Genomic DNA, 14,877 nt, shown 5'->3' with positions numbered 1-14,877 from the left:
ATATATATATATATATATATATATATATATATATATATATATTGTGCATCCCTAAGAATTAGTAAAGGCATTGAATCTAAATGAACATGAACTGTAATCAGTGCTGATTTGAAAATGAATCTTTTCAGCTCACCGTGCAGGGGGGATGTATTTTCTGGACACTCCATCTTGCTTATTTTCCACAAATGTCTCCTGGAGGAAATAAAAGAGGAAATCTGGAGGTCAAATCTAAAGGATGCACTCATTTTAGGGTAGTGAATATGTATTTACTCTTCTGCCAACTTATTTAGAAACACATAAATATGGCAGTAAAGCAGCCAGCTCCCAAAACTAAAAAGTGATCACCATATTTATTGATGAGTAATGTTAGTTTAAAATGATATTGTAATACTACTCTTAGTGCATTTAGCTGAGTATTCCAAAGAGTCAACATTTGTTATGTTTTTTTTTTTTAAATGGCCTTGATCAATAGTTTGTATTGTCACATGCTCAGACCAGTACTTGTTCATTTGCAGAAGATTTGCTGTTTGTTGTGCCACCGAATTCTGACTCAAAACTCAAGAAACGAACTAGTGTTGCGCCAACACAAACAACTTGAACATTTTATGTTTGCTCTTTAGTAGCAGCTAGTCATATAAGCACAACTTGTTTCCTTTTTTGAAATAAATGAAAACACAATTTGACACATTAAAGGATTTTAGTCTTGACGCCTTCGTCCTTCACTTATTTACTGTCATGGTCAGGCACAAGGACTAGACAAAGAAAATGAGTGAAAAAGCAGCAAAGTTTAAAGAAAACTGTTGAAACACTTTCACAAAGTCTAAAAAGTGTAGACTTTAAATTAAAGAGCTAGCATTCCGTGGAGGAAGGCACACAGGTTGCTGCTTTCCAAAGAAGAGTTTGATGCTACGACCATCTTGTGTTTATAACACTGTAGCTGTTTTGGTTCAATCTTGAAAACAATGTAATCTAATGCAAAACCTTGAGATGTGTTAAGTGCTCAGAGTATAGCTTGTGAATGACTCTCAGCTACTTCCACACCTAATTTTAAATCAATATCTGTAAAAATGACTAAATTATTGTCATTTTTGTGTTTCCTAAGTTCACTTGGCTGTGATGGACATCTAGAGTTGGTATGGTATAAAGTTTATTCATTAAAAAAAAAAAAAAAAAAAAATTCATAAACTATATAAAAAAAATACAGAGATTTAAAATGAAAGGCAGCAGAAAGAAGAAAAAAATCTTATTAAATCTGCCCCTTTTTTCAAACAATTAGTTCAATCATGGGCAGCACGGTGGCACAACTGGTAGAGGTGCTGCCTCTCAGCGAGCAGGTCCTTGGTTCAAACCCCGGTCCAGGGGCCTTTCTGGGTGGAGTTTGCATGTTCTCTCCGTGCATGCGTGGGTTTTCTCCGGGTACTCCGGTTTCCTCCCACAGTCCAAAAAAACATGCATGTTAGGCTGATTGGTAACTCTAAATTGTCCCTAGGTGTGAGTGAGAGAGTGAATGGTTGTTTGTCTCGTTTGTCTCTATGTGGCCCTGTGATGGACTTGCGACCCGTCCAGGGTGTACCCCACCCCTCGCACAGTGATTGCTGGACATGGGCACCAGTGACCCCCGTGACCCAAAATGGAATAAACGGGTAAAGATAATGGATGGATGGATAGTTCAATCATAATAATCTTCAAGTTGAGAGAGATGAGTTGAGATGACTACAAAAGTAAATCTGTTTTAGGTCATCTAATAATTATTTAATGAATATTTCAATAGAATATGTCTAGTGGTTCATAAAATATTTTGCTAACGGACAAACAAACAGGACTCCAGATCGTTAATGGCAATGATCTTGCACAATCGGTCAGCCCTCAGAGTATGTGTGGAGGGAGGGAGGGGGGGGTGTAAGTCTCAGCTACTACCTCACCAAAAAATTAGGTCGATATCTGTAAAAACTGACTAAGTTACAGCCTACTATGTGGTTTTAAAGTTCAGTAAGCTGTGCCAACCATCTTGAACCTGGTTGATTCTGAGACCTAATCAGCTGTAGATATACATCTGCCAATATTACTTTCTGCTAGTTTCATTACAATTTGTCAAGTGGTTCATGGAATATTTTGCTAACAGACAAATAATTTAAAAAAAGTATTATCACCCACCTTTGGGTTTCAGAGAAGGCAATAAAGATTACAAGAATGTCCTAGGAAGCAAAATACTGAAGCCCATAACCCACATGGTAATAATAATAAAAAAAAGTTACAGTCGTTCCTAGTTAAAGACGACTTCAGATTGTAGAACCACAGAACCCACCTCTGGTTGTGTCCCCCCTCGGCTGCGGTCAGCCTGCTTGTTGGGGGTCACGGTGACCAGCGGGGCTGAGGAGAAGAGGTCACACAGTCACTACACCCAGAGCAACAGGACATTTAAAAACCACACACCAGCAGAAGAGCACAGCTGAACTCATACCCACCGATGAGCTCCTGGATGGTGACTCGGTCCAGCACGTTGAACGATGTGTCCAGTTTGAGCGGCTGAGAGCACCGCTGACACACGAAGCTCACCTGCATCGTTGTGCTCGACGACTTCGAACCCTCCATCGCAAAACTTTAGGATGGCAATTAAATAAACGACAACGCATTACTCAATAAATATAACCAGGATTACAATAATTTATTTTATTGTCGCGTATGCTAGGATGTTTTTAGCGCTACGATTAGCTTTGCAGTTAGCAAACAGCTAATGAGGATATATATACTCACTGTCACTTGTGGGGGGGGGGGGACAGTTACATCATAATATTGATTTATATGCGTCGTAGATACGGATTTATCCCTGACAGAATTAGCGTAAAGCGTGAATCGAAATAAACCACTTCCTTGTTGTTGTTTACGATGGCTGATTGTGATTTCTTCTTCTTTTATCGGAATTAGGCAGACTGGACTCTACAACAGCGCCCTGCTGCCCCCTGCTGGCCGGGGACTGAAACGAGCTGGACTAAAATGTGTTGCACGAATTTTGGTTTGAATTTCACTTGTTAGCATTTACCCGAGATAGTTGTTGGGACTTGGAACTGTAAAAATAAATAAATTGAACTGAATTCAGTAATAATTCCAATTAAATACAACATTGTACAACCAAATGTATTTATATAGCACATATAAAACAACTTGCCCCCGCATTGAGTTTTGCATTGGAGGTTGGTGAGGCTAGAGGACTCATGGCACTCTTGCTTGTTAAGTTTAAACATGAAGCCATTAAAAATATATAGCATAGCTGAAATAAATAAAACATTTGAGAAAGTTTATGGAAAGCCATAGGAATATAGATGGGACACTGCGACGAAGTGAAGATTCAACACAATTTATTGGCTTCCTTAATGGGCTTTCTTTTTTTCATTCATTCAGTGGTGGGTAGATAATCACAGCCAGTTATGAATCTTAGTGCACCATGATAGACAGCATCCAACATCTGCAGGGTTCTTGTAGGAGCGTTCATGAAAATAATGTCAACGTAATCAATGGAGGGAAGGAAGGTCACAGATACAAGGTGTTTCTTAGCATTCAGAGTTAGATAGGATCTGTTTCTGAAAAAGAAACCCAGTTTAACTTTCAGTTTTTTTTACCAAGTTTTCCACATGGAGCTTAAAAGAGAGATGCGAGTCGACCAAGATACCCAAATATTTATAGGAATCAAGAAACTCAATCGGGACACCATTTGAGGATGAAATCAGAGGAAGAACTGCTGGGACCAACTTCCTATTTGAAAAAAGCATCCCTTTGGTTTTGTCGGCATTTAGGACAAGTTTGAGGTGGAACAAATCTGTCTGGATGATGTCAAATGCAGATTTCAAAAACTGGAAAGCCCTTTCAACTGTTTTAGCTCGACAATAAACAACTGTGTCATCAGCATAGAAATGGATGCATCAGGGATGTTTTTACCTACATTACGTATGTAGATTGTAAAGAGGGTGGGTCCTAAGACTGAGCCTTGTGGTACACCATTGTTGACTGTTAAATAACTGGAGGAAGTACCATTATGTTGAACACATTGCTTCATTTTTTTTGTGTATGTGAATGTTTGTGTACAGTGTCTTGAGACAATTTCTGTTGTGACTTGGTGCTAAATGATAATAAATAATAAACTGAATTGAATATGAAATTAAATTTGGATGAGAACTTTCAGCTGTTATTTCCTGATTGTTTTAAAATTTAACAATAACTTTAAAAAAATTAGTAACAATTTAAACTTTTTTACGGTAATTACAATGTCTGTATTCATGTATGATGAACTTTTTCTGACTGTAGAGGGCAGAGACGTCCCGTCAGTAGCTGTGTCTGCTTCCACAGCAGGGTTTTCATCTCACAGAGGGAATGTTTCAGTATCTATGGAAGTAAACACACAATCTCACATCATCTATGAGTTGTTGCTTCATTCTGTTGCTGCAAGGTTAAAATTAAAACCCTGACGCTTTCTAGTTAAATATTCTAACTTAATTACACTTGTAAAGAAAGTCAACTTTTACAAGGTTAAAGTTCTCTGTGCAAGAGTCAAACAAAATGCAATGTCCATAAAATATAAAATACATGCCTGTATTTGCCTGTCAGTGTCCCCTGGTTCATTCACTTTTTGCACACATTCAGTTATTTACTTTTGAGATAAGCCTGCCTCTCTCAGTGGGTGTATTCACACATGAACTATATCTGATTTCAGCAGTTTGTGTGCTATCCCATTCTACTTTCTTAATTGTCCTTCTGGAGTGAAAGCAGGGCATTTCCTTCTTTTATTCTGAGAGCTCTGTGCTGTATTTGCACACCTTGCTCATGCATGTTGCAGTTTATCCCTCACAGCATCTCTAAATGTGACAGGAGGAGTTGCAAAAGTATTAGGTTTGATGGATTCTCATAAATACGGGTAAACTAGATGAGCCAGACAGGGACCTATTATGGCTTTGGGAGTTATGTGATATTTCTGTAAGCACATAGTAATGAACAATGTAAAAAAAATTGCTAGATTGTGCAAGAAAATCCACCAATCCTCCATTTTTCCATCACCGAGGAGGGAAATCCCAAAGATTTGCATGCAAATCTTTAGTGGAGGGGAGTTAGGGGAATGGAAGGGTTGCACATTCCTGTCTGATGGCATCAGACTTCCCATCAGGGGAGCTAATTGGAAAACAGTCCCCTTTTTTCCAAAGCTGAAATACAAGAAGAGAAATCTTGCACACGGAGCAATGAAACAACTTGCTTGGAAAACCACCTTTGACACATATAAGGAAACCCATAAAGGACAGATTGAGGCTAAAACCTGCTGATTTGTTTGTGCTAGGAGCCATAAATGGAGGATGAGCTGAACCCTTTAGGTGACTCTAATAGATATTTTGCTGTTTGGACTCATTGTATGGTTCAGAATCAATGACGCCATAGGCAACAATGTACAAGACCTGCATGAGTCCTCATAAAGACTATAAAGTAAATGAATGTCTCTATGGAGAGAGTGGTTACCAGACATTCCTATGTAGTGACACACACTCACACACACTCTCTCACACACAGCAGGCTTCTTTAGAGGTGCAGGTTTTATTGTTCTGTCCTCAGCTCATTTGGCTACCCAGATAGAAGCCAATGTTGCCTTTAGGTGCTGTGGGATATATTTGTATCAAGCTCAAAACATTGTGACATATGCTGAGAGCATTATTGGTGTGTGAATAAAACTTTAAGTACTTAACAATGACTCTTTCTGCACCATATACAAATAATGATCACATTTCTATACACAGAATAAACATAGATCCTAATTTTATACTGAGTGATTAGTGAGCTACGAATAAATATGTGAATTCCTGATTTTTATTTTTCCATATACTGTACTTTTTACAGTCTGCTTTTGCAAGCCTTGGGGTGTTTTATCGTTCATGCATTCAAACGTTCAGCTCATTCTGTGACTTTTGATTTGTGTAACTTTCACGTTTTTCAAAATATTTAACTTTATTTCCACATTTTTTTTTTCATAGAAGTACATCATCTTTTCAATTTCTTCAAAAACACAGGTCTCTGATAATTGTTTCAGCACTCTATGTCTTCTTGAGCTACTCAGTAACCATTCTGTTACTTTTAGCTCTTAGCCTTTAGTTTGCTGTTGTTACCTTTTAGCTAAGCTTCTGCTGCTTTAAGGTAGCATTTTGCTACTTTTAGCTTTGATTTACAATTTTGCTACACTTAGCTTTTAGCTAGCCTTGTGCTATTTTTAGCTTTTAGCTAGTATTTTGTTACTTTGAGCTTTTAACTATAGTTTCTTTTAGAATTAGCCAATTATATCCTGATGCATGCTCAATAATCCAGATAGAAACATCTAAACAAGTTAAATCTGGTCCTCTGGATGGGTTCAAAAACAGTTCTGTTTATGTTTTAACAGCTTCAGTTTCTTCAGCAAGCTTCAGACAAATCTTTCAGCACTCAGCCGTCACACTATTTTTTGGCAGAATTGCAATTTTTACTAGTTTTCCAATTGGCAGATAAATTATGGCCAACAAATTAAAATGATTTATTCTAAAATGTGCAAACCTGAGCAAAAATATTCATTCATTCATCCTTTATTTAGACAGGTTTGTCCCATTGAGCCCCGGGGACCCATTTACAAGCAAGACCTGATTTCTTAACAAAGAATGATGACAACAGTAACAACGACAACAATAGACAGTCACAAAAGAGGCATTAAAAATTTTAATTTTTTTTTCTTTTTTTTAACAAATCAAAACAAAATAGCAACCAAAAAGAAAAAAAAAGACATGTGCTAGCAAAAATGAGTTGAAAAAAGCACAGGCTGCAGGGGAAAATGAGTGAAAATATTGATTTGTGGTCATATTTGAACTCTGCATAAAAATGACTCAATAAAGACACTAGCTAATGAAATTGCATATAATCTTAAATTCCCGTTTTCAGCAAGTATGTCATCAGAAAAAAAGCCAGATCGAGTCTTATAATTTTCTTTAAAATTGACCATTTTTCTGTGCAGGCTGTCATAGCACTGGGAAATCCCTTCATATACATTTTGAGATCATTATGACGTCAAGCTGATTTTTTTAAGCGGGTCTCTAGAATAGAGATGTGAACACTGCTGTTGAAGCCCTGTTGTTTCCTATTTACGCCTATATTTTATTACACATATTTAAAAGGCAAACCTCTTCCTCGAGGTTAGAAAAGGATTGTATCAGCCATCCAGGAGACAAGCAAAAAAACTTCTGACGTCTCGTGTTGTTGTTTTTATTCCGAGGAGCACCTGAAGGCAGCACGGAGGAGAGCGGTTTCTCTGCTGCACGAGCTGCTGCGTCAACTGTCTCTGCGCGAGACTTGAGAAGCGGCGCGTTGAACTTGTCCTCGTGCTGCCGGCTGCTTGATGCCGAACGGACTTGAGAAGACCGGTCGGTAAGTTTGTGGGCAACTTTTACTCAAAACTTGTTGCACGAGCGGTTGCTGGTCGCGCTGTTGTCCACAGTTCCCCTGAAAAAAACATATGAACAATGCAGTTCAGTTGTTGCATTCAGGGTTCGTAAAGAAAAACAGAAAGTGTGCATTTAGGCTTCGTCGTGTGATTAAAATAAAGAAAACACGTTCAAATCTTTGTAGTTACTGTCAGAAATACTACTTGCGTTGATTTAGCTTGTATTGAAATGCTTTTAATCGGACAGGACCGCCAATATTCTCCCTCCAACGACAGGTGGTGTGTGTGCTGCATCAGTTCGTTTGACAGCAGTTCGTTTAGCTACAGGTGCATCTCCAAAAAGTAGAAAACTATAAGGTTTTGTCAATCACTTCAGAAAGTGAAACTCATTATATAGATTCATTACACATAGCAAAATATTTGAAGCCTTTATTTCTTGTAATTTTGATGGCTTACAAACTAAAATTGAGTGTCTCAGAAAATTAGAATATTACACCGTCAGCTTTTGGTACTTTTATTAGTGTGGGCAGGAGCCAAGTCCTGCTGGAAAATGAAATCATCATCTCCATAAAGCTCGTCTGCAGAAGGAAGCATGAAGAGCTCTGTGGACTTCAGAAAATCCAGTGGACCAACACCAGCAGATGACATGGACCCTAACCATCACTAACTGTGGAAACATCACTCTGGACTTGAAGCAACGTGGATTCTGGGCCTCTCCACTCTTCCTCCAGACTCTACTTTGATTTTTAAACGGCACGCAGAATTGACTTGAATCAGCAAAGATCATTGGACCACTGAGCAACAGTCCAGTTCTTCGTCTCCTCAGCAGGTAAGACACTTCTGATGTTGTCTCTGGTTCAGGAGTGGCTCGACTTGAGGGACGAGACATTTGCAGCTCATGTCTAGGAGTTCATCAGCCGATCAGGGTGTGACTAGGCCCGTCGCGATAAACAATAAATCAGTTAATCGCATGATAAATGAAAATGATCGACCTCATTTTCATTTATCGGCTTTATCGTTTCTTCGTGTCTCTCTCTTTCTACTGAAGACACTGGATGACAAGGATCTACTCTGGTGCTCTTCACTGACCCCCTCTCTTTCTCTTTTCTCTTTAAAATCCATTTTAACCGTCCAAAATCGTGTTTTTGGATCGTTAAAACAGAGAAGCTAAGCTGACAGGCGTACAGGGAAAAACCTCCATCTTGTCCAAGCTCCAAAATTCACAGTTGAAACCTGTGCCTTTGTGCAAAAAGTTGTTTTTCTCTGCAAAAAGAAGCAGAGAACTTGTTTACTGTGTTTTTTTTTTAAATTAAAAGCTTTGTGTGAAAAATGCTTTTAAAAACCATTAAATAAGGCCAGTATTTTTCTGCGTCACTAACTTGAACTTTTCTCTTAAGTACCGCTCTCCTCTTGTAGCAGCATGTAGAACACAGAAAAACACAAATACGACCTGCATACATTGCTCAGTAATATCCTCTTTTCATCTATAATATTTCTGGGCTAATAAAAAACTGAGAAAGGGCTGTTTTTTTTTAATTTTTTTATTGTCAGACAACATTTAGGGCTGTAGCCCCAAATGCCCTGGCCTAAGGGCACCCATGGCTCAGATTAATCCAGATCAGGATCGGTCTTAACTAAAGGCCAGGAATGCTGCATAGTGTAAATACAAAAACACATGGGTAACTTGGTAAAATAAACAGTCCAAACAAACATGCCCACATTTACCGCACAAAGTAAGAAGCCACAAGTACAATTTACAGTAAAACTACAGAGAGATATACACCGTTGTCACAACTGCCCTTTTTGTTACTGTTGTTTAGAGAGAGGTTGTATATTAAGAGGCTTTTTAGTGAAATTCAATGTTTTGAATATTTTGTTACCCAGCTTGTCTGTGGATTAGTGTGACAAAATCAGAACAAAATTAACCAGCATCACAGAAACAACCCATATCATCATCACAGGTTGAATAAACGCTCATTTCTTTGTACAGATTTAACAAAAACAGAAAAGTGTGACCCTATGTGTAGTGTCCAAGGCATCTGGTTATTTGAGCTCAGTGACAAAATCATTAGTGGGCTGCACGGTGGGGCAACTGGTAGAGCTGCTGCCTCTCAGCGCACAGGTCCCCGGTTCAAATCCCAGTCCGGAGGCCCTTCTGGGTTGAGTTTGCATATTCTCTTCGTGCATGCGTGGGTTTTCTCCGGGTACTCCAGTTTCCTCCCACAGACCAAAAACATGCATGTTAGGCTGATTGGTGACTCTAAATTGTCCCTAGGTGTGAGTGAGAGAGACTGAATGGTTGTTTGTCTCTATGTGACCCTGTGATGAACTTGCGACCTGTCCAGGGTGTACCCCGCCCCTCGCACAATGATTGCCGGACATGGGCACCAGCGACCCCTGTGACCCAAAATGGAAGAAGTGCGTAAAAGATAACGGATGGATGGATGGATGATGGATGGACAAAAGTTTTAATTCATTGTTGTTTAGACAACTAATCTGCTACACATGTTACTGGGAGTAAATCTTGCAGCATGTGTTCCCTCACATTTTGTGTGCAGTGTTGGTAACAGAAGCACTAAAAGATGTCCGGATAATAGTCTTTGTTCTGCACGTTTAACATCTAGATATGGGAGGGCATTGGTTACAGTATCAGTCCTGATGGCCACACAAGCCTAAACATCCATCCTTTTAGTTTGTGCCGCTCATTTGCGGTTGGGTTGCAAAAGCAACAGGTTCAGGAGAAACTGGCTTCCCTCTTCCCAGCAACACTCTCCAGCTCCTTTTGAATGACCTCGAGGAGTTCCCTGGCCAGAGAGGATATACTCCCTTCAGCGAGTTGTGAGTCTGCCCCTGGGTCTCCTCCCAGTGGAACATGTAGGGAAAACGTCCAAAGGGAGGTATCTGAATTAGATACCCAAATATTCAGAGTTACCTCCCTTCAATCCATAACAGAGTGGCTCTACCCCCCAATGATGAAGCTCCTCACTTTATCTCCAAGTCTGAGCCTGGCCACCCTACAGAGGATCCACTTGTATCCTGGATCCTTTTTTTTTAGCCATAAATCATGCATCTGCCCATTTATGAGAGCTGGAACAGAAAAGGACCAGCAAATTTAGAGCTTTGCCTTTCAACTCAACTCTTTATTCACCACAAGAGACTGGAGCAATGTCGTCATTACTGTGAACAAGGCCCTGTTTCGTTAATCTATCTCCCAATCCATCTTATCACTTGTGAGCTAGACTCCCAGAAACATAAAGTCCTTCATTTGAGGCAGAGACTCACCCCAACCTGGAGGAAGCGCTGAAGGTCATGGCCTGAAGACGCCAACAGAACCACAGCCCAGACAAGACCCTGAAGTTTTCAAACCAAACACCCAAACACAGGATCTCACGGCATAGACATGGAGAGGACCATGTCTATGCCGTGAGATCCTGTTCACAAGCACCACAAACAGGACCAGGGACAAGGGGCAGCTCTGGTGGAGTCTGCACCGAACAAGCTTGACTTTGTGCTAAGGATGCAGACCAGTTCCTCCTTTGATTTTGCAGGGACTGGATAAGCCTTAAACGCAACCTCGGCACCCCATACTCCCTCAGTACCCACTACAGAGTGCTTCACGGTCTTAAGGTTTCTCCTGATCCACAAAACACATGTAGACTATGGAGTCAGACTCCCATGACCCCTTTAGCAACTGTGCAAGATTAAGGATCAGGTTCACCGTTCATGACCTGGAAGTTTCTGTTGCATCGTACAGCTATACAGCTGAAAGCACAAGCACGTGTTAAATCAAGACATGTCACAGATTTTAGAGTTGACACTACTTTTCTGTTTGGGCTTTTTTGTCTAAAACAAGAACAAAACGTCCTAAAGAATGAGTGCTCTTTTGAGAAACCAAAATAGCAAATTATGAACCTGTCATAAATAATTGATGCGATTCACGTTATGTCACTGCCACTGATTTTCTGTTTCTGTAAACACACACACACACACACACACACACACACACACACACACACACACAAACTCACAGAAAACACAGCTCTTTGTTCATCACACACACCCCTAAGCTCATGTGTACCAGCTTTCAGATATTTGCCCACAATAAACGCTCATTTGCTCGTTCAGTCGGGTCTGTTCATTGTTGTTGCCCCGATGTGCACATGAACAGATACGCTGAACACAAAGTACCTCTCCCCTTCAGCACAGTTTCCACCACCGTCCCTCTCTGCCCTGCCCTCCTAATCAAAGCCATATGTTTTACAGATTCTTTGCATGAAAAGCCTGTTCTGTTTGCAGCAGCACTCCCCAAGAAACCAGCCTCCTACTTTGTATCTGACAGGAGGGGTTGTTCACTATAAAACATATTTATTTAGACGTAGTTATTAAACCTCTATTCACCCAAGACATTGAAAACTTCAAAATAGCACTACAAAATACAAAAACACACTGTACACAAATTAATATACAGATGAAGTCCCTCATTTTTAATAATGTATATTCATGACAATAACGTTGTAGTCCAATAATAGATGGCTGTGATTCTTGAGGTGTTGCTTCAGTGTGTTTTATGAGCTGTCCTGCTGGCTGGTTTGAGAAGTCTCCTTCTGTTTTTTAATAGTTCCACGAAGACGACCAATCCGACCTCAAAAATGTAACTATAGAGAAGAGGAACAATCCACAAGCATGATCAGTCTGCTTACTTGTCTCATTGCAATATCAATAATAAAAAGCTAAAAATTGTGCAATACATATAGTGGGAGAAACAAAGCATGGAAACAAACAAACAAAAAAACACATCAGCAGTATAAATTTAACTGTAATGTACCATAGTTCCTCACTTATCGCAGGGGTTACGTTCCAGACACCCACGCGATAAGTGAAAATCTGTGAAGTAGGGACGTTCTATTTATTTTAGTATTTATATATATATATTTTAAGGCTTTATAAACTTTTCCCACACTCTTGCAATGTTCTTATCAATGTTCTAAACTCTAAACGCTCTAAGAGAGCACAGCGAAAGAGAGCAGCCAAACTGATGCTATGGTTGCTGAGCCAATCGGTGGGGCAGACTGGCCATTGGGAGTACCAAGACATTTCCTGGTGGCCTGGCCTGCTCAGTGATTGCCGAGGGGCTGGACCAAAGACTTGGTTCGGGTGGCGCTTGATTATTTTAAATTTTAAAAATCCATGCCGCTCACTCAGGTATTCGCCTCACTGAAGCTTCCTGAGCAGTAGTGATGAGGAAATACAGATCCCACCACTGTCCCCGCCTTTCTTTTTCTGAAGCAGTCTGTCACAACAGAGCAGAGACACACAACAGGTTGCGTGCCTGCCTGTTGTGTATCTCTGCTTTGCTGTGACACAGCCTCAGAAAAAGAAAGGAGGGCACCCCTCGATGATCACCGAGTGGGCTAGTCCACCGGGAAATGTCCCGGTGCTCCCGATGGACAGTCCACTCCTCAGCACATTGCTCTGGTTGGTTGCCTTCCATCAATCAGCCAATCATGTGTTGTGTACAATTTTACATTGAAAACCTGCGAATGAGTTAGTGCACGAAAGTTGAACCGCGAAGTATTGAGGGACCACTGTACTTGAATTGTTTTACATTTTTAAGAAACACGAGGTAGCATCTTTAGACACCTTAAATCAGGAAACAGGAAACATTTTCACCTTTCTTAGTGATATGCTTTCAATGATAATTTGTTGGTCACTGATATGTTCAGGAGAACTTGGTGTTTAAATTTTTATACATTTGTTCAAATTTACAACCATCCTGGAAAACAAGAGGTCATCTTCGTCCATACAACCGGTTAATCTTGTGTGCTAGGTTGCACGGCTGAATCTGGGTGTAAGAAATGTCCTTAATGAAAATCTGGTTTCCACATCAAAATCCAAGATGGCCACCACCATATTGTGTATGTATGTAAACCAGCCACCCTGATCATTTGAGGAAACTATGCTTTCTACGTTTTATATTGCTTAAAAGTATAGTTTCCTCAAATGACTGTGGTGGCTGGTGGGGTGGCCAAAGATGAATCTATGTTGCCCAAGGCCATCATTGGCCACTCCCTGGCTCTGCCATTGCTTCTATTGGTGTTCCTTTTGCTCGCCATGATTTGTCTCGCTGCGCTGTCTTGGATGAGCAATAAATAAATAAAATAAAATAAAATAAAATAAAATGAAAACCCTACATCTATTCTTATACGCATTGTAACTCATACCCACTTGAATATCTTGAACAAAAAATATTGAGGTTGACTTGAATTCCTTGTTCAATTCCAGTCCAGAAAAACATTCCTCTCAAAAACTACAAACATCCATTATTCAAATCCTTGAGCGAAGGGGGACTTCAACTTATCGTTTGCTTAATGATGATTCTGAGAAGAAGGGCGACCTGAAAGCAGAGATGATTCATATTTCAGATTAGACAAGAAAAAGAAAATAGATTTTTCCAAATGTGATTATTCATCTTCTAATCACTGGAATACACACACCACAGCTGCAGTTAGTGTAAGGAGTGTATAGTAGTTTTAAGTTTTTAACTCAACCAGTAGTGTGACTTTAAAGGTTTGATCATCTGTCCTTGGAGTAACCCTGAGACAAACAATATCCTGAATGTAACTGGACAAGATAAAGTGTTAGAAAAAAATGTGCCTTAAGTGTATTTCTTCCATCAGACCTTTATATTACACAGTAGCATTTGCTTCTTTTTAACTGTGGAGCCTTTAAAGAATGTAATTCCATTGTAGTCACATGATGGGGCTTTTCTTCTCTGTTCCTCGCTGAGGTAAAGAGAAGTCAAGTTTATTTATGAAGCACGTTTTAAACAACCCAATCTAAATCCTCAGCTGGGTTTTGATTTAGACTGGAACAATATGCTGAATGTTTAATGAAAGGTGACAAAAGTTTATTTTACAAATTGTTAGATATAACATTGAGAATCCATTTGCTGTTTCAATGTGCTAAATATCATATTTATGAATTATGTATTATGTATACAATAATTAAATAGTTTTACACAACTGTCCTGAAAGTTTTCACACACTGTAGAGATACTTCCTATAAAGTTCCTACAAAATGTAACTAGAGAAATTGCATTTCCTGTGAAAATGCAGTGTGAATGCTTATTGCTGAAAAACTTGCTGAAAAACAGCTGAAATTAGCTAAAAACATGCAGAAATGTAGCTGAAATGGAAGAACAAGCAGAAGTTAGCAGAAGAAAGCAAAAACACATATTTGCTGAATTTGATTTCAATAAGCAGAACTGAGCACAAATATTAGTACATTAGCAAAAAAAAAAGCTGAAATTAGCAAAAAGTAGCTGAAAAGACAATAAGAAGCTTAAAATACCAGCAGAAAGTGGAGAAAGTGCAACTGTGCCCAATTAAGCTGAAAGAAGCAGAAATAAGCACAATAAATGGAAATAATCTGTAAAAGGCAGACAG

At 39.5% G+C, this 14,877-nt stretch overlaps 1 protein-coding gene across 1 annotated transcript in view; it reads right to left on the bottom strand.

The window, feature by feature from the left end:
• Positions 1-2,592, bottom strand: part of becn1 (beclin 1, autophagy related) — a 7,479-nt gene extending 4,887 nt beyond the window's left edge. Inside the window, exons 1-3 of the mRNA XM_037691040.1 lie at positions 2,466-2,592; positions 2,306-2,370; positions 134-192 (exon numbers count right to left, since the gene is read on the bottom strand). Coding sequence (XP_037546968.1) covers positions 134-192; positions 2,306-2,370; positions 2,466-2,592 — 251 coding nt within the window. The remainder of the gene's footprint in view (positions 1-133; positions 193-2,305; positions 2,371-2,465) is intronic.
• Positions 2,593-14,877: the final 12,285 nt, after the last annotated feature.

Source organism: Nematolebias whitei, chromosome 17 (genome assembly GCF_014905685.2).
Source record: "Nematolebias whitei isolate Nwh7 chromosome 17, NemWhi1, whole genome shotgun sequence".
In the NCBI taxonomy this organism is placed as follows: Eukaryota; Metazoa; Chordata; class Actinopteri; order Cyprinodontiformes; family Rivulidae; genus Nematolebias; species Nematolebias whitei.
This window is presented reverse-complemented; position numbering and strand designations above follow the sequence as displayed.